Here is a 23,027-nt window from a genome sequence, read left to right on the forward strand (position 1 = left end):
GTGCTACTTCGTTTTTCTGGAATATTCTGAGGTGCTGGTGGGCAACCTACAGCACCACCCACCCATCACTGCTTGCCAGCCGCTTCTGCTCCAGCAGCATTGTGGACGAGGGGGGCAGTCAGTCAGAGAGGGCTGCCTCCAACCAATGTAAATCTCCAAGCTGCTGCAGTCTCAGCACCAGGCAAACAACTCCACTTCCCGAAAGGCACTGGAGCCTGGGTTTGGGGCGGATCAGACATGATGTCATTGCGGGGAGCGAGCTCGCTGTGTTGAGCATCCTCACCATGGGCTGGGCGTCCTCCACTGGCGGAGAGCAGCAGCATCTCCACAGTCAGCAGCCAGTCTGCCAGCGGATTGTGTAGCCCGGTGGCTGCAACCGCACCACCCGCACCAGCCAAATGACAAAGGCGTTGCCAGCTGCAAATGGGCGAAAATTGCACCCGCTCTCCCGCGCCCCTCCCCCGAGGATCACCAGCTTGAATTGACGCCGGGGTTTAGGTTTGTATGGTGGGGGAGTGCAGACCCCCAGTGCGTTGCTCTGCCTGCTGTACTGAGTAATGATGCGGAACGGGTGCATTGCTTTATTGCAGACACAATACATTCAGTGAGGTGGCAGGCTATTTGATCTGCATCAAGAAGCCTGCATTGAGCAAAGCAAAGGGGACCGGCCATAAAACAAAGCAAGATGTCTAAAGCCAAGGTTTGCGAATCCGTGAAGGTAGTTGTCAGGTGCCGCCCAATGAATGGGAAAGAAGATGCGGGTGCTTGTGACCAGATTGTGGACATGGATGTGAAATTGGGACAGGTGTCTATTCAAAACCCCAAAACCAGCCCCACGGAGGTGCCCAAGACCTTCACGTTTGATGCCGTGTATGATAGCAGTTCCAAGCAGAGCGACCTGTACGACGAGACAGTCCGCCCTCTCGTTGACTCGGTTTTGCAGGGGTTCAATGGGACAGTTTTCGCTTATGGCCAGACAGGGACTGGGAAAACATACACCATGCAAGGCATCTGGGCCGAACCGGAGAAAAGAGGCATCATTCCCAATTCATTCGAACACATTTTCACTCACATATCGCGCTCCCAAGACCAGCAGTATCTGGTGAGGGCTTCCTATCTGGAGATCTACCAGGAGGAAATCCGAGATCTTCTGAACAAGGATGAGAACAAAAAATTGGAGCTAAAAGAAAAACCAGAAACTGGTGTTTACATTAAAGGTAAAGTATGAATCTATGTTTTTTAAGATTGCAAAATCGAACAGCAATTCATTTTAGGAAGTACACAACAGATGAATAAAATGTGCAAGCAGTAGGCAATGAAGGTCAGTGTTATGAAGGCCAGTGATCCTATTTGTTTTCTTCACGAGATTGAGACGAGGATGGAGAGGGGAGGAGTCAGTTTCATCAAACAATTGACATTTTGTTAAGAAATTGAAAACAAGCCAATAATTCCACTCCAACCCAGCATATTAATCATCTCTGTTTTGGTTTCAGGACAAACCTTGAGTCACCATTCTGTTTTGGAGTCACCCAGAATTTGCAGAATTATCATAGACACAGACGCACATAAAACATTTAGTTGGTCAGAGGACCTATAATTGATTATATTCAGACAATATCCAAAATCTTTCTGGCGCTGTGATGGTGAATCAAACATGAGTATACACTTTTAGCTCTCAATCTGTTTGCTAGGTTCAGCCATGAATCAGCTGAAAATACAGTTTGAATAAATTGGTACTCATGACTGTCATTTCCTGTCAGACTATTCAATATAATTCGATGGCCTCAGCAAAATGCTGACATCATTATGAATGGTAATGACTCATTACCTTCAATTAAATGCTTCACTAATTGGTGGAACTGTCAATTAATTTGAACAATGGCTCAACTAACTGCAGTTGGACTGAGTTTTTGGATTATTTCCTCTTATTTTTACAATCTCGGGTTTGCAGTTCTCTTCTGGGATTCGATTTAACTGGTCCATTATCATTGTCAATGCCTCAGGATGAGAGGGAAGAAGGAAGGCCAACAATGAACTATTAACTATACCAGTTCTGAAGAAAGGCCATTGGCCTGAAATGTTAATTCTTGCTCCTCCCTCCACAGATGCTGCCTAACTTGCTGCGCATTTCCATCACTTTTTGTTTTTATTTCAGATTTCCAGCTTCTTCATTATTTTGCTTTTGAATGACTATTCTTCACTTGGCAAATAGCTTTAGTGCTCATGGGTGACTTGTGCTCGCTTGTTCCTGATCCTGAGTGGCATAGGTACAACTGAGAAACAACATGCTCGCGTTGAACAAATATATGACAAACTGACACACACATTGACTTGGCCAGGATAAAGAAGTGAAATCAGCTCCATTGTGTTAAACAGATGTGGGTGTAAATTTGTTACATAAACATTTGTCAACGCTGTAATTATGGGGAGGTGGTGGCGTAATGATACTGACACTGTACTAGTAACCCAGATACCCAGAGTAATACTCTGGGGATCCAGCTTCAAATCCCGCCATTGCAGATGGTGAAATTTGAATTCAATAAAAATCTGGATAGACCATGAAACCATTGTCGATTGTCGTAAAAACCCAGCTGGTTCACTAATGACCTTTTGGGGAAGGAAATCTGCCGCCCTTACCTGGTCTGGCCTACATGTGACTCCAGACCCACAGGGGCTGGTTTAGCTCACTAGGGGCTGGTTTAGCTCACTGGGCTAAATCGCTGGCTTTTAAAGCAGACCAAGCAGGCCAGCAGCACGGTTCGATTCCCGTACCAGCCTCAACGGACAGGCACCGGAATGTGGCGACTAGGGGCTTTACAGTAACTTCATTGAAGCCTACTCGTGACAATAAGTGATTTTCATTTCATTTCATGTGGTTGACTCTTAACTGCCCCCTCAAGGGCAATTAGGAATGGGTAATAAACACTGGTCCCGCCCACGTCCCATGAATAAATTAAAAAAAAATATTCCTAACCTGGCGTAAATTTTATGCATATTCTAAATATTTACAGTCTCATTCAATTGTGCATATTTTTTGAGAGAGTTTTGGCTGAAAATGATAGTTCAGAAAAGCATTGGTATCTTTCTCTGTAGGAGATCAAAGAAAGTTCATAGAAACATAGGTATGAATCAGTCTACAGTTTGGGGCATTTTTGCATTTTTTTCAACCTGGAATTTATTTTTGATAAGTGCCAAGTAATTATTTTGGTTGCTTTGTTTATTCGGAAATTATAGTTTAGATATCAAACAGAACTTTTTAAAAAGGAGGGATCCTCATTACTTGTCTTCCTTGTTGTAGCAAGATTAGTAATGGCACACAATTTAAAACATGTAAAGAAAGTGAAGCCTGTAACAGCACGTTCCCCCAGAGTGAGGATTGTAAACTCTCTCTTTAAGTTAAATGGAGACACCTTGTAATTTAGGAAAGTGGCTCTTTTATAATGAATAGCGGACCATGCGGAGCAAGTAGAGAGCATTTGTTGGCAGATTATGGAAATTTGCAGGCAAGTAGGGTTGTGATAGTTGGGGATTTCAATTACCTTAAGGTAGACTGGAAGAAGGGTAGAGTATGGAACACGGAAGGGGAGAAATTCCTGCAGTGTGTGCAGGAGAACCTTCTGGAACAGTAAATTTCCAGTCCTACCAGGGACGAAGCTGTGCAGACCAGGTTATTGAGGAGAAAATATGGAACACAAAAGAGGCATATGATACATGCCGGAATAATAATAGCAATAGAAATCAGGAAGAGTATCTCAAATGCAGGAGAGAGGCTAAGGCTGAAATAAGGAAGGTGAAGAGGAAGCATGAGGAAAGGATGGCAGGCTCTGCTAAAACAAACAGTAAAATGTTCTTCAAACATATTAATAGTAAAAGATTATTGAAGGATAGAGTGGGGCCCATAAGGGACAAGGAGGGTAAACTGCTCACTGAAGCAGACAGTATGGCAGTGGTACTAATTGAGTACTTCGCTTCTGTCTTTACCAAATTAGAAGATGGTGACAATGGCCCAGTTGAAAATATGGGTGTTGAGCAATTGAACAGTATAGTGATAGATAAAGAAAAGTTTCTAAAAAGGCTGGCAACACTTCAGGTAGAGACGTTGCCAAGCCCGGATGGGATGCATCCCAGATTGCTGAGAGAGGTAAGGGAGCAAATTGCGGAGCCATTGACAGAAATTTTCCAGGCCTGGATCAGGACATTTTCCAGGATGACTCCCGGGGTCTGAAGGATTGCAAATTGATGCTATTGTTTAAGAAGCAAAGGATAACCCAAGAAACTACAGACCTGTTAGCTTGACATCAATAGTAGGAAAACTGATGGCCATAATATGGGAAAAGATAACTACACATTTAAGAGAAAAATAAGTTAATATTGGCTTTGTCAAGGGCAGGTCATTCTGACAAATTTAATTGAGTTCTTTGACAAGGTGACACAGTTAGTAATTGAGGGTAGTGCTGTAGATGTTATAGATTTGGAATTTCAGAAATAATTTGATATGGTGCCACATGGCAGTTGGTGAGCAAATTAGAAATGCTTAGGATTGATGGGTCCTTGACAGCATGGATTATAAGTTGGCTGAGAGAACAGAAACAGAGGGTAGGACACTTGGGCATTTCTCAGCCTGGAGATGAGTTGAAAGCGGTGTTCCCCAGGGCACCTTATTTGAGGAAGGATGTTCAAACCCGAGAGAGTGTGCAGAGGAGATTTACTAGAATGATACCAGGAATGAGGAATTTTAGATATAAGGAAAAATTGGAGAAATTGAGCTTCTTCTCCTTAGAGCTGAGGTGATTAAGAGGTGACCTTATTGAGGTGTTCAAAATTATGAACAATTTTGACAGGGTAACAAAGGTATTCTGTTTCCATTCGTTGGTATGTCAGTCACAATTTCAAGATGGTCAGCACGAGAACTAGGAATGAGGTGAGGAGAAACTTCTTTACTCAGAAAGTTGTTGGGGTTTGGAATGTGCTGCATGGGAGAGTGGTGGAGGCGGATTCCATAGGAGGCTTCAAAAGAGAGCTGGATACACATTTGAAAGGGATGAATTTAGAGGGCTACGGAGATAGGGCTGGGGAATGGAACTAGCTAGGTAGCTCTTTCAGGCGCTGATGCAGGCACGATGGGCTGAATGGCCTCTTGCTGTGCTGTAAAATTCTATGATTCTGTGGTAAAATGTTTTCATTCTTAATTTACAGACCTATCATCATTCGTAACCAAGAATGTCAAGGAAATAGAACATGTAATGAATGTTGGAAATCAGACCAGATCAGTAGCATCTACCAATATGAATGAGTACAGCTCTCGATCTCATGCCATTTTTGTTGTCACTGTGGAGTGCAGTGAGCTTGGACTGGATGGTGAAAATCATATCAGAGTGGGCAAGTTGAATCTTGTTGATCTAGCTGGCAGTGAGCGTCAGAGCAAAACTGGAGTTCAAGGAGAGCGTCTAAAAGAAGCTACTAAAATCAATCTTTCTCTTTCTGCTTTGGGCAATGTAATATCTGCCCTCGTGGATGGCAAGAGTACTCATATTCCTTACAGAGACTCAAAACTAACTCGCCTATTGGAAGACTCCTTAGGTGGTAATGCTAAGACAATTATGGTGGCCACTATTGGCCCGGCATCTGGCAATTATGAAGAGAGTTTAACAACATTGAGGTACGCCAACAGGACCAAGAATATTAAAAACAAACCAAGGATTAATGAGGACCCCAAAGATGCTTTGTTGAGGGAGTTTCAAGAGGAGATTGCACGATTGAAGGCCCAATTGGAGAGAAGAGGGATGCTGAGCAAGAAAAGAAGTAAGAGCCAAAAGAAAATCATTCTGGAAGGAGAAGAGATCACAGAGGAAGGAGAGGAGACTGAAGATAATATAGAGAGAGACATGGAAGACTATCTAAAAGAACAAAAAGAGACATTGGAAAAAGAGAAGGTAGCAATACAAGATGATCATAATTTGGTAGCAGAAGAGAAACAGAAATTGTTAGGCGAGAAAGAGAAAATGATGGAAGATCTGAAGAAGGAGCAAGAAGCCACAGAGCAGCTCGCAGCCAAATTCAAGGTAGGCCAATAGATAACAGTGCTTTTAGATTTCAGCATTATAATCATATTGGATTTTTAAGTAAAACCTTACTAAAATCAGATTTCATGATAAGTTTAGTGGAGCATAAAAATTAGTGTTGTTTCACATCTTTTTTATTTGCATTTGTTGTCACTAATATCTCCAGTGTCTAATGTAGGGATAATTTTCAACTGTTGGATGTTTTTTGGATGTGACATTAACATGGTATAATATGTGATCGTGGGCCGTTTAATTTACATGGCTAGTATATTGTTCAGAATAACAGCCACGTCGGTTCGATTGCTATTCCAGCTAAGGTAAGTTTGGGAGCTGCCTCCTCATCTGGTCACTGAGAGTGGAAGGCAATGACAAACCACCACTGGCAAAAACTGCCAAGAAATCAGCTTTGCATGCAGCATCAGCAGACAATGAGCCAATGACCTTTTGGCAGAGCACACATGAATGAATGAAATTAATACGTTATATGGAGGATACAGTGTTTCCATAACAGCAGTATTCCATTTCCTAATACAATCTTGTAAACTTTTAGTGATGGATTATGCGTGTAATCCTTCAGTGACGAGGCGAATGTTCATCTTCAGGTTCAGATGTTAATCTACTAAAGCTTCACACTCAAGGTTTACGAAATTGAGTCAATTCTTCATAGTGTTTCTCTGTAATCACAGTCACCTGTTGTCTAATTTCACAAATTGTCGTCTGTTTCACAGAAGGTGAACTTTGTTAAATTAACAGTACATTTCTAAATTAGGCTTAGACTGATACACCGATTCAAAACGCTTACAGGATTTGTTTGGACAAAGTAAAACCCAAATTGTTTAATTTGTTTTGGTTTGTAGTTGGTGGTTTATGATTGATAATGCACTACTGATGGAACTATTTGTATTGAAAACAACAAAGCTGCATGACTCCCCTTCGCCTAACAATCCAGTATCAGTCAAATTGACAACACATTTCTGTCTTCATTATGATTCCACATGTTGGTAATGCAACAGACAATATACAGTATAACATGATTTCTATAAAATCCCACGTAGCATGGTAACCATGTTGTGCCCATCCTCTGAGAAATGAACTGCTATTTTCTGAATCCCTTTTCACAATGATAACAAAGAACAAAGAACAAAGAAAAGTACAGCACAGGAACAGGCCCTTCGGCCCTCCAAGCATGTAATGACCATGCTGCCTATCTAAACTACAATCTTCTACACTTCCTGGGTCAGTATCCCTCTATTCCCATCCTATTCATGTATTTGTCAAGATGCCCCTTAAATGTCACTATCGTCCCTGCTTCCACCACCTCCTCCGGCAGCAAGTTCCAGGCACCCACTACCAGTGGCGGACTGGGTCTAAAAATATTGGTTGCCTGGAGACAAAGGGGGCCCACCCACAACTACAATGCTATCATTTAATTTTCATAACGAATAAATAAAATTTTCAAAAAATACATATGGAAAAAAGGGTACAATTAAAATGTTTGTGGAAAAAATGTGTATTTCTTAGTAATTACAGTGTACATGTACTGTACATATTACTGGCAGTAGATACAAAATGTAAATACAGAATGTTATAATTGAATTTTTTATTTATGTTTTAAATTTTAAGTAATTGGTTGATATTTTTAAATAGTTTACTGCACAATTTACACATTAACAGATAGTTCAAAAGCACAATAGAGCATTGCATGCAGTCCACTATATTAAGAGCAATTGTTTGTGTTCGCTAGATGATTGTGCGAATCTGCTAATAATTGCTTCTGCATCCAATTCATCTAACAATTCCTTTTCAATGGATAGCAACATGTATGATTCCAAATTCTCCTCAGACAGCGAATTTCTTAACCTTGTCTTTATGATCTTTAGCTTTGAAAATGTCCTCTCACATTGGACTTGAGTAACTGATGACTTTATAAAGTTCACAAAGGTTATCATATGCCTTGTCATGAAGTCTGTTGGGTGCCAGAATTTATAGTACACACGATAGGCAAGTGCTGCAAATTTTATAATTGTTGCAACTGGAATCCATATTCTCACCATCATTAAGCAATACCTTTAATACATCAAAGTTTGAAGCAAAAGAAAACAATTCCAATATTACTTGATCTTTGCTGATTTGTGGAAACAGCTTAATAATACCTTCCAATGCTTCATCGTCAAGGCCCTTCTCTGCAATAGTTTTAAACTTTGCTGGGTCCAAGCAGGACAAATCTTTATACAACTGTTTGTGTTGTACAAAGCGTGATTCTAGTGACTGGACAATGCGATCCATTATTAGGTTAAACACATTTACTCAAAAATCAGCTAGAGAATCTGAGGAATTTCTTTTGTCATCAATAAGCTCATCTGCCATTCTTTTCTTCTTCCTCTGCCTCTTAACTGGCAATGCTGTTTCCAACACATCAATTTCCAATGTTTGATTTTCATCCATATTCATCTGTGAAATCCTGTCATTACATTTATTTACAAATTACAAAGCCTTGCTGTGAACTGGGTCTAAAAATATTTTATCTGTTAATGTGTATCAAATGTTCTTGTCTGTTCCTTCAACTTTGTTGTAGCTGAATCTACCAAATTCCATGCAGTAAACATATCTAAACCACTTGTCTGTAGATAACTTAATAACGGGGTTGTAGTTTCAAATATATACAAGTAAGTAAATGCTGTCAATATGGTTTCAAACTTTAGAAGACTTTGAAGTAAAACATTTGCTTCATGTTTTGTTTTTGCATCAAACTTTTCTGAATCTTGTATCATTGATAAGCATGTCAATAGATTTACGAAAGTACTGGCAACGGCATCATCAAAATGTCCAAATATAGTTGTTGCTGCATTGTATTTTCCTGACCATCTGGTCTCACCAATTAGCTTTAATCGTTTCATTTTTTCTTGTCCTAGATGTTTTCCAACAACTTCTATCCATACAGCCATTCTCTTGTATGATGCTTTCACAAAAGTTGCTTTATTCTGGAGCAAATTGAAAAAAGAAACTGCAGGCACACAACATTTTGTTGTTTCAGTTATCACCAAATTCAAGACATGGGCATAGCACCATATATGAACATGTTGATCAGCCACATCAGCAATTTTACTTTGTAAACCATTATACTGGCCATGGTAGCTTGCAGCGCCATCTGTGCTATCAGATAAACATTTTTGGGGGTCAATTTTAAGATGCTGTAATGTTTCAATCAATAAATCAAAAAGTCCCTGTCCTGTACCATCATTACTTGGCACAACTGAAAGCCGCTCACAGATAATACCTTTAAGCACATACCGAATAATAATGCTAAACTGATAGATGGATGAATTATCTTGTGTTGAATCAACCTGAATAGAATAATATTTTGCTTGAGAAACTTCATGACTAATTCTTTCTTGTATCATATTCTTCATAATTTTGATTAACATGTTTATAGTTGTTTTACTCAGGTATGTAACAAGTCCACCACGGCCTTTACTTTGAGCCTTTCCTTGTTGCTCTAATCGTTTGATTCTTTGTTTAGACTTGTTTTGCACTGCAGAAACGTGAGCTGCCATAATGGGGTCATATTTTGCCATCAACTGCACTGTAGCGAAAAAATTGCCATGATTCAGAACCTCATTATCTAGAGTGTAGGCCGATTCATTTCTGTGACCTCAAAAAGGAAGTGCTTGCTTGCCTAACATCTTTATGATGTCTATAATCCTCATGACAATACTTCTCTGCTTCAATACTTCTTCTTTCTTTTTAATTAGTGATGCTGCAAAAAATTTATCTAAGGTGCCATCATTAACCACACTGATATATTGCTGAGCATTTCTGACATGTGTTGTTGTCGATTCATGTAAAGTCAAGCTCTGGCTAATACGCCTGTAGTCACTAAAGCCACGTACAAAGGGTGATGGATTACAAGTGTTGGGAAACTCAAAGGCTAAGCAGTATGAACAATATATGCATCTATTTTCTTTGTTATATGTTAGCCATTTTCTTGGGACTGAGTCGTTCATAATTTTCCTCTCATACAAACGAGCATTAAATGGCAGATCATCAAGTGGCTGAAGTGGGTGTTCAGCAAAAAACTGTTTTAGCTTTGCTCGTGATGGATATTGGAAGATTCCAGTAATTGATCTTTCATTTTCTTGCGTAGGTTCATTTACAGGGTGTGCTTCAGAAACCAAGTCATTTATGCTTGAAGGAATATCTGATTCCCTGTCACTAGTTGAAGCTATGTGTTCAGATGTTGCAACTATAGGCAGTACAGATACCGGAACAAGGAAGCCAGAAGAAATATTGGGCCTGGGTTGATTAGTAATGGATGCACTTGTATTTGTCTCTACATTCAAAGTAGCTCTTCTCTGTTCTTGTAACTCGCATGTCATTGCATCATCACCATGAGCATTGTTTCTTGCTTCTTGATTATTTGTTGCAGAACTGGATATTGATGTGGAATGTGCTTGTGGTATTATAAACTCTGTAATAGGCCTGCATCACTTGGCTGATTCCTTCCTTTCTGCTTCTTTTTGTTCTTTGCGTTTTAGTGACCCAGATTTATGCTTTTTCTTTTCCATGCTGGTAGGGGTAATATTCCTGAAATAAAAACTTAATTATAAATAGCCCACATTGGGAAAAATGAATATTGATGATTGCAAGAATAACTTGAAGGAACGCCAGATAAACCCCTACTTGATAAAAAATATAAAATAACTTACTTACACTTCAATAGGATATGTTCATTAGTCAATACTACTGTGGCCTATGCAGCTTCAGAAGAGGAGACAATCCACTGTCCAGTGTTCACACCAGCAAGCAACTGAGACAACTGTTGAAACTTAGAAGTTTGGTCCGACTATAGTAAGACATTAAGAATGGTCCCATGACCAAAGTTAACATGTCCAGTTTGATACCAGTGTAGTGTTACAAGTCGCAACCCTTTGAGTTTACCGATCATGGCTTATCACTTCAATATCTTTGACCTCAGGATTCACGGTCAAAGGTACCGCTTCTCCTTTTCGGTGACTTCACGACCCTATGTACTGCTTGATATCCTTTCAAGTTGCCGACCATCTCAAATCACGAACTGTAACTTTATCTTTAAATTCACACACTCTTGCTGAAAACGTGGATTTCCAACTATGTCCGCCCAGGTGAACCAGCCCCACCCCCCACCCCACTCCTTTTCACATCCGTTTAACACTGCTCCGTTCCTTCATACACTGAGTGATTATTTGTTTGTTTCTTTATTGCATTTTTATTTGGTATTGCTCTTTTTAAAAACAATTATATTTTATTAAGTTAGAATACAAATCTCAGGAAAGAAGTTGGAGATTTATTTATCTAATTAATTGTAATTTTTAAGGGCCCTTCAGAGATTCACGGGCCCCTTCTTGGCTCTCCGGGCCCCGGACCGATGTACCGGCTGAACCAAGACTACTGCTTGATATCCTTTGAAGTTGCCGACCATCTCAAATCACGAATTGTAACTTTATCTTTAAATTCACACACTCTTGCTGAAAACATGGAATTTCCTTAATTATGCCCAACCCGGGCCCCCCTATTCCACATCCTTCCACTACCTCCTCTGCTTCGTTCCTTTTCATGCACTGCTTATTTGTGTCCTATTCTCTTTTTTTTCTTATTCCTTTTTATTACGAAAACAGTTGTCTGTGTTTGTTTCTTTATTGCATTTTTATTTGATATAGGGGGCCCACTTCATCAGGGGCCCACTTGCCATCAGGCAAGCTAACACCCTGGCCAGTCCGCCAATGCCCACTATCCTCTGTAAAAAACTTGCCTCACACATCTCCTCCAAACCTTGCCCCTTGCACCTTAAACCTATGCCCCCTAGAAATTGACCCCTCTACCCTGGGGAAAAGCCTCTGACTATCCACTCTGTCTATGCCCTCATAATTTTGTAGAGATCTATCAGGTCGCCCCTCAACCTCCGTCATTCCAGTGAGAACAAACCGAGTTTATTCAACCGCTTCTCATAGCTAATGCCCTCCATACCAGGCAACATCCTGGTAAATCTCTTCTGCACCCTCTCTAAAGCCTCCACATCCTTCTGGTACTGTGGCAACCAGAATTGAACACTATACTCCAAGTTGGCCTAACTAAGGTTCTATACAGCTGCAACATGAATTGACAATTCGTATACTCAATGCCCCAGCCAATGAAGGCAAGCATGCCATATGCCTTCTTGACTACCTTCTCCACCTGTGTTGCTCCTTTCAGTGACCTATAGACCTGTACACCTAGATCTCTCTGACTTTCAATACTCTTGAGGGTTCTACCATTCACTGTATATTCCCTACCTGCATTAGACCTTCCAAAATGCATTACCTCACATTTGTCCGGATTAAACTCCATCTGCCATCTCTCCGCCCAAGCCTCCAAACGATCTAAATCCTGCTGTATCCTCTGACAGTCCTCATCGCTATCCGCAATTCCACCAACCTTTGTGTCGTCTGCAAATTTAGTAATCAGACCAGTTACATTTTCCTCCAAATCATTTATGATAAAAAGATGTAGGGAGGGAGAGAATTTTAATACTTTTGAGAGCAATAAACCAATCCGGTGTTAATAGGCGGGACTTCAGGCAGTGGACTAGCAGCCATTTGTGGTCCAAGCCATGAGCCATATGGGTAGCTGATAGGTTTTAAATGGTATCCTATATTTCCTACACTGCAGTATTTGGGAAAATATTTTTATTATTAAATTAAGATTTTGTGAAGGTATGTCAGTTATGTATTTTGTACATGATTTCAAAGTGATTGTGATACCTAGGAGTGAGGTTTTGTTCCCACGGTAGAAGGGCATAGTTGGGAAATTTCCAAGCTTGCTGCCTCGGGTAAAAGTGCCCTGAATAATGGGTTCTTAGTTTCAGGAGGGTGGGTGCAAGCTGGAACCAGCTCGCTGTATCTGGAAACAACTTGGGAACAGCCACTGGGGCTACCAAATGCCAAGGTGGGCTGGTTAAAAGACCCACCTCGGTGCGCTGGGACTTCATCCCAGTTGTTTTGTTTTATGTCAGGCCCCCTATCCCTCAGCTGTCAGCCCCTCATCCCCCAACATGCCCATCCATGCCACTCCATGCCCTGCCCCACCCATTCCCTTAGCCCCTTGCACCCTCCATGCTAACTTATGACCCCACACATCTCTATGGGTAATTAAAGCCCCATCCCATCTTAGTGCCAATTCATGCGAACCCAAGCCATGCACACCATGCTTACATCCTCCATGCCAATTAACCCAGTTTTCTTTCAAGGACAAACATCAGGAGACACACTGAGATTTTTAAAAAATAAGTTAGAAGTATCTATTACAGACTTCATTATATACAAAAAAAATTCCCTTTCATTAAAAGTTCTTTCAATATATTTAAATCCCCGTAAGTACTTAATCCTGTATAAAATCAAACATTTGAATTCGTAGTTTGAAATCAAAGACAGCTAATCCCTTTATAACCTCTTGGAGATATCAATCAAACAGTGAATTTACAACCCTCCACTGTGATAATGATAGGTTATGGAAGCAGGCAAGCAATAATAGTACAATAATAATAGCCTTTAGGAGTATGTCAACAAAATGCTATCTAAACTGCAAGCACTGATTTTCTTCATCTCGGGGACACAGCAGGCTGTTTTCTTTTTAGAATTTTAAGGGCAAGGGAACTAGATACCTGGACAGTTCCACAGACCATATTTGACTTCTACAAGCGTTCATTTGTGCTCTTAAAAATCGTAAGTCCCACATTGTGGGAAATGGACCTTGCTCCAGCAAAAATGAAGTGTGTTTGGATTCGGCGCTGAGTTCAAATGACCCTGCTGAGTTTGGATTTCCCATTTATGTGAATCACACCCCGTTTCCTTTCCCTTACCAGCGAAATATAATCTGACAGAAATGTGGATGAGTCTTCCGGATCCAGGAAACTAATGTTATTTTGGATAAGGTACTGAGTCACCACGACCCCGCGAAAATCCGTGCCACATTCCAGGATCTTCTGATCCCATCCATGGTGAGAATTGCTGTGGCTGGGAGCAGAAAATTTGGAGATCAGCCTAAAATCCGTCGACTTTGGCTGGGAATTCCCAGTCCTGCCCACAGCCTTTCAAAATTTCTATCAGAGAAGTTGTATCTGACCCCCTCGACCTTTGAATTCCTTCCAACCCATGGCTAATTTACTTTACAGGTAGAACATTGCTTCATTCCACAGAACATAAAATAATCTTAATCTACCGTTAAAAATCATATGATTTTTCTGTTTTGGATTAAGACTTGAACAGGAAGTTTGCACTGGAAAGCAGCTTTCTCCCCAGATAATATGTTCTTGTTTGAACATGTCCTTACCTGCAAGTACCTCGGGCATGGAATTGATTTCTGATTGTGCATCACAAAACGCTGCCTAAATGTTATGATAGAATAAGTAGTAGGCAGCAAGTAATTAATAAACATTAAAAATCTCATTCTTATTTAGAGCTTGCTCTAACAGTTGCTTCATTTTTTTTTAATGATGGTGTTCACATTTATCTTATTAATTGGAGCATATGGAAAAATATGGAAACTAGAACTAATTATTTGTGAATTGTACCATCTGCTTCATGTATAAATATGATTGTTATGCCACCAGTTTTATTATCAAGTCAGTGAACTTTGGTGCGTCAGCATTTTCATATATATTGCTGACATTTTGCCATAATGCCATAAACCCCATCATGATATGTAAATTTCATGGTTCTCAAATGAAAAGACTGAATGTATTAATAATGGTAAAAGATGGCTTCAGTATATTGGAAAGCAAGTGATCAATACTTTTACACCAATTTTACAATGCTCTGAGCTGAGAGTCCATTATTTATCTGCAAAGAAAGATTAAGAAACTTGGGAGAGCAGTAAATATATAAAAGGATTAGAACTTTAAACAGTAATTTTTGTTTGAAAGTATGAGGATAGGTATCTTCCTTCAAATCCTGGCATATAGAACTGGGTTTTGCCATAGAGGCGCCCAGGCTCTCTATCGGGTGGAGCCCGAGTCTGCAGCCATGTTCCCAGCCCTGGCTTATTTTCAGGGAGCTGGTTTAAGTAGGTGAAGCTATCAGCGCCTGAAGGAACAAACTCAGCAGGTTAGGTAACATTTGTGTTGAGGGAGAAACAGAGTTAGCGTTTCGGCAGCATTGAGAAAAGTTAGCGTTTTGGCAGGATTGCGAAAAGTTAGAGATATTTGTGCAAAGGATGGATGGGAAAAGAGCAGAAAGAAGGCCTGTGGTTGGTTGAAACTCAGGAGGTATTGAATGGCAGAAAAACTAGACATCCAGGGCCAAAGGGAATGGAGATGGGGCCAGAAAAGAATCAAAGAAACAAAAGTCAGTCCTGCTGACTGAAAGAAAAATAAATTAAAGCAAGTGAAGAAAACAAAATGGTAGACCAGGGTTTACGGTCTGAAATTGTTGATTTTGCTGTTGAGCGCAGAAGGCTGTAAAGGGCCTAATTAGATTATGCCTCACTGGGACAGTGCAGTAGGCCAAGGACAGTAATGTCAGCATGAGAGCAAGGTGGATAATTAAAATGACAAGTTGCCAGAAGCTTGGGGTCATGCTTGCGGACAGGACCGAGGTGTTCCGCAAAGCGGCCATACAATCTGTGGTTGGTTTCCCCAATGTCGAAGAGGCCACATTGTGGGCTGCGAAAACAGGAGACTTGATTCAAAGAAATACATGTAAATCAGAAAGAGGAGGTGCAAGCACAGGAGATATAACACTTGCTCTTGTTTGTCCACTATCTTAGTTGCTTTATTCTCTTCGGAATTTCCCTGCGGCTGTACCCATCTTGTTTAGATTGACTCATTTAAAACCAAGAACCTTTATCTTTGACTGTTCTGTATGGTTTTTAATTCTTTCACTCGATGTGGGCATTGCTCGAAAGGGATCTGTTTCCCAGCGCTAATTGCCCTTGAGATCTCTTTTGCTCTGACTCTTTTTAATTGTTTGTATTGATCCTTGGAGTGGTGTGTTCATTGGAGAGCATATATACGGAACAAAAGTGACCTTCATTTCATTGCTTCTCCTTTGGTCCTCTGTTCCAGTTTTGTGCTTTTAAATTGGCTTGCAATCATTGCACTGCTACAGTAGTTTGGGGGTGTCAACATAAATTGGATGAAATGTTGAAAAAGCATGCAACTTTCATATCAACCACAACAACTGAGGAGAAGCTAAAAATTAATGGAAACCTCAGCCCCCCCACTTCAAAATTAGAATATTCAAACAGTTTTAAAAGCAGCTGCTGGAGATATCGGGGCAATGTTTAACAACAGTGATAACATTTTAGAAATCGTCATCAGGGACAAAAATCAACAGATTTGTGTTAAGAAGAGCCAGCACATCATGATTGACTAATTACAATTTTTGATGAAGTAACAGAGAAAGTTGATGAAGGGAATGCAATGGATGTTGTTGTGGTGACTTGAGTGACACACTGGAGGTTTCCAGTAGTAACAAAGAGTTATATTAACGAAAGGCAAAGGCTGGTAATTATACAGGCAAAGAACACAATAGCATGGGTCTTGACTCTTCGGCTCCGAGTTCCACATTGCCTGAGCCAGGGGCCTGTGTAAACTCACTATTGGCTGGGGTCACGTGCTCCTGCGAGATTAGCCCCGAACTGGTCACGTTGTCTGCCAGGCCTGTCCCCTTAAAAAAGCTGCACTAGCCTCTCTCCCTTCCTATGTCTTATTACATTTTACACAATAACTACGTACAGGTTCTATAAACATGGCAAAAGATACTAGGGGAAAGAGCCAATCACTCCGGGCAGCTTCGAGGCCTTCTGGACCTCTGTAGTCTGCTCTCAGGCTTGACATCCATTGAGGTAGTCCACGTTTTCAGTGGCCGGTGAAGTACAGGAGGCATCACCTTGAGGATAGGATAATGGCCTCACCGGGCTGCAAAGGTACAACTGGCAGCATAGATTTGGGGGTTCTGAGCTCCCTCTGCTCAGGAACATTCATATGAGTTTTGACAGCACCCGTGGGACTCATTTGCTCTGAACTGGGGGGTCGTCGTCACCCCTCCACGGTTCCGCAAATGGTCAATATGATTTTTGACAGTCTTTCCATTAACATTCACGACATGTGAATGTGCAGCAGGGTAGCATGGTGGTTAGCATAAATGCTTCACAGCTCCAGGGTCCCAGGTTCGATTCCCGGCTGGGTCACTGTCTGTGTGGAGTCTGCACGTCCTCCCCCTGTGTGTGTGGGTTTCCTCCGGGTGCTCCGGTTTCCTCCCACAGTCCAAAGATGTGCGGGTTAGGTGGATTGGCCATGCTAAATTGCCCGTAGTGTCCTACAAAAAGTAAGGTTAAGGGGGGGTTGTTGGGTTACGGGTATAGGGTGGATACATGGGTTTGAGTAGGGTGATCATGGCTCGGCACAACATTGAGGGCCGAAGGGCCTGTTCTGTGCTGTACTGTTCTATGTTCTATGTGCCACAGGCCCCGACTGGGACACAATCCGTTTGGTTAACCATAGCGGCCCTGAGTCCCTGGGACTGGCTCTGTGCCTTTCCACGACAATCGGGGGTAGGTTGTCCTCGTTCTCTTTATATGCTTCTGGCGTATTTGTGGTTTTAGGGATTTTCAGGGTTTCCCCAGTGTAATTGGAAAGCTTGGCTGTGATGCTGCTCAAATTCAAAGTTTGAGCTCCACCATGGATATACTTGAAGGTCTGTTCCCCCAGAATGGTCACCGAGGCACCGGTGTCAACTTCCATTTTAAAAGCAAATTACTGCGGATGCTGGAATCTGAAACCAAAGAGAAAATGCTGGATAATCTCAGCAGGTAGGGAGAGAAACGAGCTAACGTTTCAAGTCCAGATGACCTTTTTTCATAGCTTTGACAAAGGGTCATCTGGACTCGAAATGTTAGCTCTTTTTTCTCCCTACAGATGCTGCCAAACCTGTTGAGATTTTCCAGCATTTTCTCCTTGGTTCCATTTTAAAAGGTTTGCTGTTCACCTTTAGGATGATTTCAGTTAGGGCCGTCTTGTTCAACTGGACTGTGTAAAAATGGTACATTACGTCCCCCACTTCAGAGCTCCTCTCCACTATGTTCAGTGGCGCAGTGGACAGCTGATATTTTTTGCATTGGCGCACTCTGCTTGCATGGTAACATGCTTGAATATGACCCCTACAATTACATCCCATCGGCATCAAACCTGGGACCCTGGCGCAGTGAAGCAACAGTGGTAACTGCTGTGCTATCCTGCTGCCATGACCCTTGACGCTCCATTCTCCGCAGGAATTCCAATACCAACTTCAGGCAATGGAGAATTCACTCCCAGGTATCATTCAATAAATCGACATTACACGAGCTTCAAAGCCGGTATATAGATACATAGATACATAGAAGATAGGAACAGGAGGAGGCCTTTTAGCCCTTCGAGCCTGCTCCGCCATTCATCACAATCATGGCTTATCATCCAACTCAATGGCCTAATCCTGCTTTCTCCCCATAGCATTCTCCTCAAGTGTTATATCTAGCCGCCTCTTGAATATATTCAAAGTTTTAGCATCAACTACTTCCTGTGGTAATGAATTCCACAGGCTCACCACTCTTTGTGTGAAAAAATGTCTCCTCATCTCTGTCCGAAATGGTTTACGTTGAATCCTCAGGCTGTGACCCCTGGTTCTGGACACACCCATCATTGGTAACATTTTCCCTGCATCTACCCTGTCTAGTCCTGTTAGAATTTTATAAGTCTCTATGAGATTCCCCCGTCATTCTTCTGAACTCCAGCGAGAACAATCCCAACCTAGTCAATCTCTCCTCATATGACAGTCCCGCCATCCCTGGAATCAGTCTGGTAAACCTTCGCTGCACTCCCTCGAGAACAAGAACATCCTTCCTCAGAAAAGGAGACCAAAACTGCACACAATACTCCAGGTGTGGTCTCACCTGTACAATTGCAGCAACACATCCCTGCTTCTATACTCGAAACCTCTCGCAGTGAAGGCCAACATACTATTGGCCTTCTTTACTGCCTGCTGCACCTGCATGCTTACCTTCAGCGACTGTTGCACAAGGGCATCCAGGTCCCGCTGCACACTCCCCTCTCCCAATTTACAACCATGTAGGAAGTAATCTGCCTTCCTGTTTTTGCTTCTAAATAATAACCTCACACTTACCCAAATTATACTGTATCTGCCATTGGTTTGCCCACTCGCCCAACCTGTCCAGATCTTCCTGCAGGATCCCTGCACCTTCGTCACAATTCACCCTCCCACCTAATTTGGTATCATCTGCAAACTTTGAGATGTTACATTTTGTTCCCTCATCCAAATCATTAATATATATTGTAAATAGCTGGGGTCCCAGCAGTGATCCCTGTGGTACCCCACTTGTGACTGCCATTTGAAAAGGACCCATTAATCTCTACTCTTTAGTAGAGATTCCTCTCTGCCAAACAGTTTTCTATCTAACTCAATACATTTCCCCCAATCCCATGCGCTTTAATTTTGCACAATAATCTCTTATGCGGGACTTTGTAAAACGCCTTCTGAAAGTCCAAATATACCACATTGACTGGCTACCCCTTGCCGACTGTAATGGTTACCTCTTCAAAGAATTCCAACAGATTTGTCAAGCATAATTTTCCCTTCATAAATCCATGCTGACTCTGACTGATCCTGCCACTGCTTTCTAAATGTTCCGCTATAAAGTCCTTGATAATGGATTCTAGCATTTTCCCCACTACCGATGTTAGGCTCACTGGTCTATAATTCCCTGCTTTCTCTTCACCTCCCTTTTTGAATATCGGAGTGGCGTGAGCTACCCTCCAATCTGCAGGGACAGTTCCAGAGTCTATAGAATCCCGGAAGATGACCATCAATGCATCCACTATTTCTAGAGCCACCTCCTTAAGCACTCTGGGATGCAGATTCTCAGGCCCTGGGGATTTATCCGCCTACAATCCCATCAGTTTTCCCAGCACCATTTCTCGACTAATATTGATCTCCCTCAGTTCTTCCCTCTCACTAAACCTTTCATTCTCCAACATTTCTGGTGTCTGATTTGTGTCCTCATTTGTGAAGACAGAACCAAAGTATGTATTCAATTGCTCAGCCATTTCTTTGTCCCTTATTATGCATTCCCCTGTTTCTGTCTGTAGGGGGCCTACATTTCTCTTTACCAATCTCTTTCTCTTCACATATCTGTAGAAACTCTTAGTGTCAGTCTTTATGTTCCCTGCAAGCTTCCTTCCACACTGTACTTTCCCCTTCTTAATCAATCCCTTTGTCTTTCTTTGCATAATTCTAAACTGCTCCCAATCCTCAGACCGATTATTGTTCTTGGCCAATCTGTATGCTTCTTCCTTGTATTGGATACTATTTCTAATTTCCTTTGTAAGCCATGGATTGGCCCTCTTAACCCCTTTGCTTTTGTGCCAGACAGGAATGAAGAGTTGCTTTAGTTCCTCTATGCGTTCCTTGAATGTTTGCCATTGTCTATCCACAGTCATCCCTTTAAGTAACTCTTCCCAATCTATCAAGGCCAACTCACGCATCATATCCTCACAGTTCCCTTTATTAAGATTCAGCACCCTAGTCTCCAAATCAACTACTTCACTCTCCACCTTGATAAAAAATTCTATCATGTTATAGTTGCCAAAATGGATTTGCAAAGATGGCTCCAGAACTAAAATTTTAGCTGTTGGGGGAAATTATGGAAGCTGGGCCTTTTTTGTTTTGGAAAAGCCAAGACTTGGAGGAGACCCATTGAGGTGTTTAAAATTGTGAATATATTTAGCAAGGTTTCTATGGCGAGAATGTTTCCACTTGTGGGAGAATCTAAAACAAGAGGCCCCAAATTCAAAATTGTTACTAATAAATTCAATAGAGAAATTAGAATTGTTCAACTCCATGCTTAGAATACGGAAATAGCTACGACAGGAAGTGGTTGAAGCAAACAGATCAGATGTTGTCAAAAGAAACTGGCCAAATGTTTTATTTGTTCATGGAATGTGGGCATTGCTGGTAAGCATTTATTATCCATCTTTAATTACTCTTGAGAAGCTTGTTGTGCTGCCTTTGTTCCGCTACTCGCACCAGACCCCAATTTATTAGGGAAGCAGTCCACTGGATATCCAATATTCCACCAGCATTTTTATTTTCTATACCTGTTCATGCCAATTAATGATCCAAGGACCTGTTCTCAGGTGTCTTTGGATCTTTACTGTTTTTAGCTTTTTTCTCATTTTGAAAGTAAACTATCCCATGGTTTTCATAATTTAAAGTGTATAACCTTTCATTTGCCTGCATTAAAATCTATATCTATTTCTCACAGTTTGCCCATTCACTTTAACAAAGGGTCATCTGGAGGAAGGAGTCATGGTACATACCTATGTAGGAAGCTTGATTTCTGACCAGTTAAACATTGAGGAAGTTGAAGTCTTTCCTTTTGATAAACCTCAGCAGGCAGCCATTGGGTAAATTGATGGCCTGTAATCAACAATGCCCTGCACATGTGACAGTTTACCAATGGCAGAAATACCCTCTGTCCCTGCAAGGTCTTGTACATTGTGAACTGTTTAGCCCTGGCAAAGTGACCTGTGAGATGCAGTGCTATGCAGCCATTTATGAGATGCTACTAAGGACTGCATCTGATCTGTGGAAGGAGCCAGAAGTGAATAAGTTCAAGTCCGCAATGACTTTGGTTACTGGTAGGACATGGCAACCAGTGCTATGAGATGGACACCTTAGGTGATGATGTCACTGATGTCTGTAGCTATCTAGATGCATAGATTCATAGACTTTACAGTGCAGGAGGCCATTCGGCCCATCAAGTCTGCACCGGCTCTTGGAAAGAGCACCCTGTCTAACCACACACCTCCACCCTACCCCCATAACCCAGTAACCCCACTCAACACAAAGGACAATTTTGGACACTAAGCGCAATTTAGCATGGCCAATCCACCTAACCTGCACATCTTTGGACTGTGGGAGGAAACCAGAGCATTCGGAGGAAACCCACGCACACACGGGGAGAACGTGCAGATTCCGCACAGACAGTGACCCAAGCCTGGAACTGAATCTGGGACCCTGGAGCTGTGAAGCAATTGTGCTAATCACTATGTGTAGTAATCCACGGGAGGCAGGAGTTCCGTCACCACACCAATATTTATTTACAATAACGATATTGCAGGAGCAGCAACAAACAGTGCTGCTAGCAGTCCAGTCAATTTAAGACTGCTCACAAAGCCTACACAGGTGATTATATGGGCCCCCTCAATGAGCTATCATTGAGGGAGCTCACACTCCAATTGGCCAACCAATAAAGCCAATTGGAGTTCATTACACCCCTCCCCCCCAAGGTCCGAGGAATTCCTGCCAGCTGGCATTCCTCTGAACTTCTTCCTGCTCCTCATGTCTGGGTCTGTCACCTCTGTGTCGTCCACCGGGTCGTTCTCCGAAGTGGGCGGGGTGTACCTTACAGGTGCCCGTCTTTTCCTTGACGACCTCCTTGGAAGTTGTTCTTCCTCCTCCTCAGGGAGAGGTGTCGCGGCGGCCTCGTCGAGTGTGTCCATCTCCGACTCTGATGACTGGATGACGGGGTCTGGAGAAATTGCTCGGGGCTGGGGTGTGGGTATCCTTTCCGTCTGGGCTATCCCAGCTTGAGGCGGTCCTGCTTCGCCTGCCTCCAGGTGTGGTTCCGCTGCCCTTATTTGGTCTAGGTGTTTCTTCAGCACCTTACCTCCTATTGAAACCTCATAGGATATGGGCCCTGTTTGGGACTCTACCGTGCCTTTGACCCACGTTGGTCCATTCCCATGATTCTTGACCCAAACCGGTGCCCCCACCTGGAAATGTCTCTGCTGCCGACTATTATCATGCCCCCTGCGTTGGGCCTCCTGTTGTTTCTCCACTTTCCCCATTAAATTTGGGAAAAGGAGGCTCAGCCTCGTTCGCAGCCGCCTTCCTATTA

The 23,027-nt window shown here is 42.1% G+C and overlaps 1 protein-coding gene across 1 annotated transcript in view; it reads left to right on the forward strand.

Moving 5' to 3' along the window:
- The first annotated feature begins 247 nt into the window (after positions 1-247).
- LOC119967477 (kinesin-like protein KIF3C) overlaps positions 248-23,027 on the forward strand; it is a 251,449-nt gene continuing 228,669 nt past the window's right edge. The window contains 2 exon segments of the mRNA XM_038800062.1: positions 248-1,217; positions 5,197-6,062. Coding sequence (XP_038655990.1) covers positions 686-1,217; positions 5,197-6,062 — 1,398 coding nt within the window. The 5' untranslated portion in view covers positions 248-685.

Source organism: Scyliorhinus canicula, chromosome 6 (genome assembly GCF_902713615.1).
Source record: "Scyliorhinus canicula chromosome 6, sScyCan1.1, whole genome shotgun sequence".
NCBI lineage: Eukaryota > Metazoa > Chordata > Chondrichthyes > Carcharhiniformes > Scyliorhinidae > Scyliorhinus > Scyliorhinus canicula.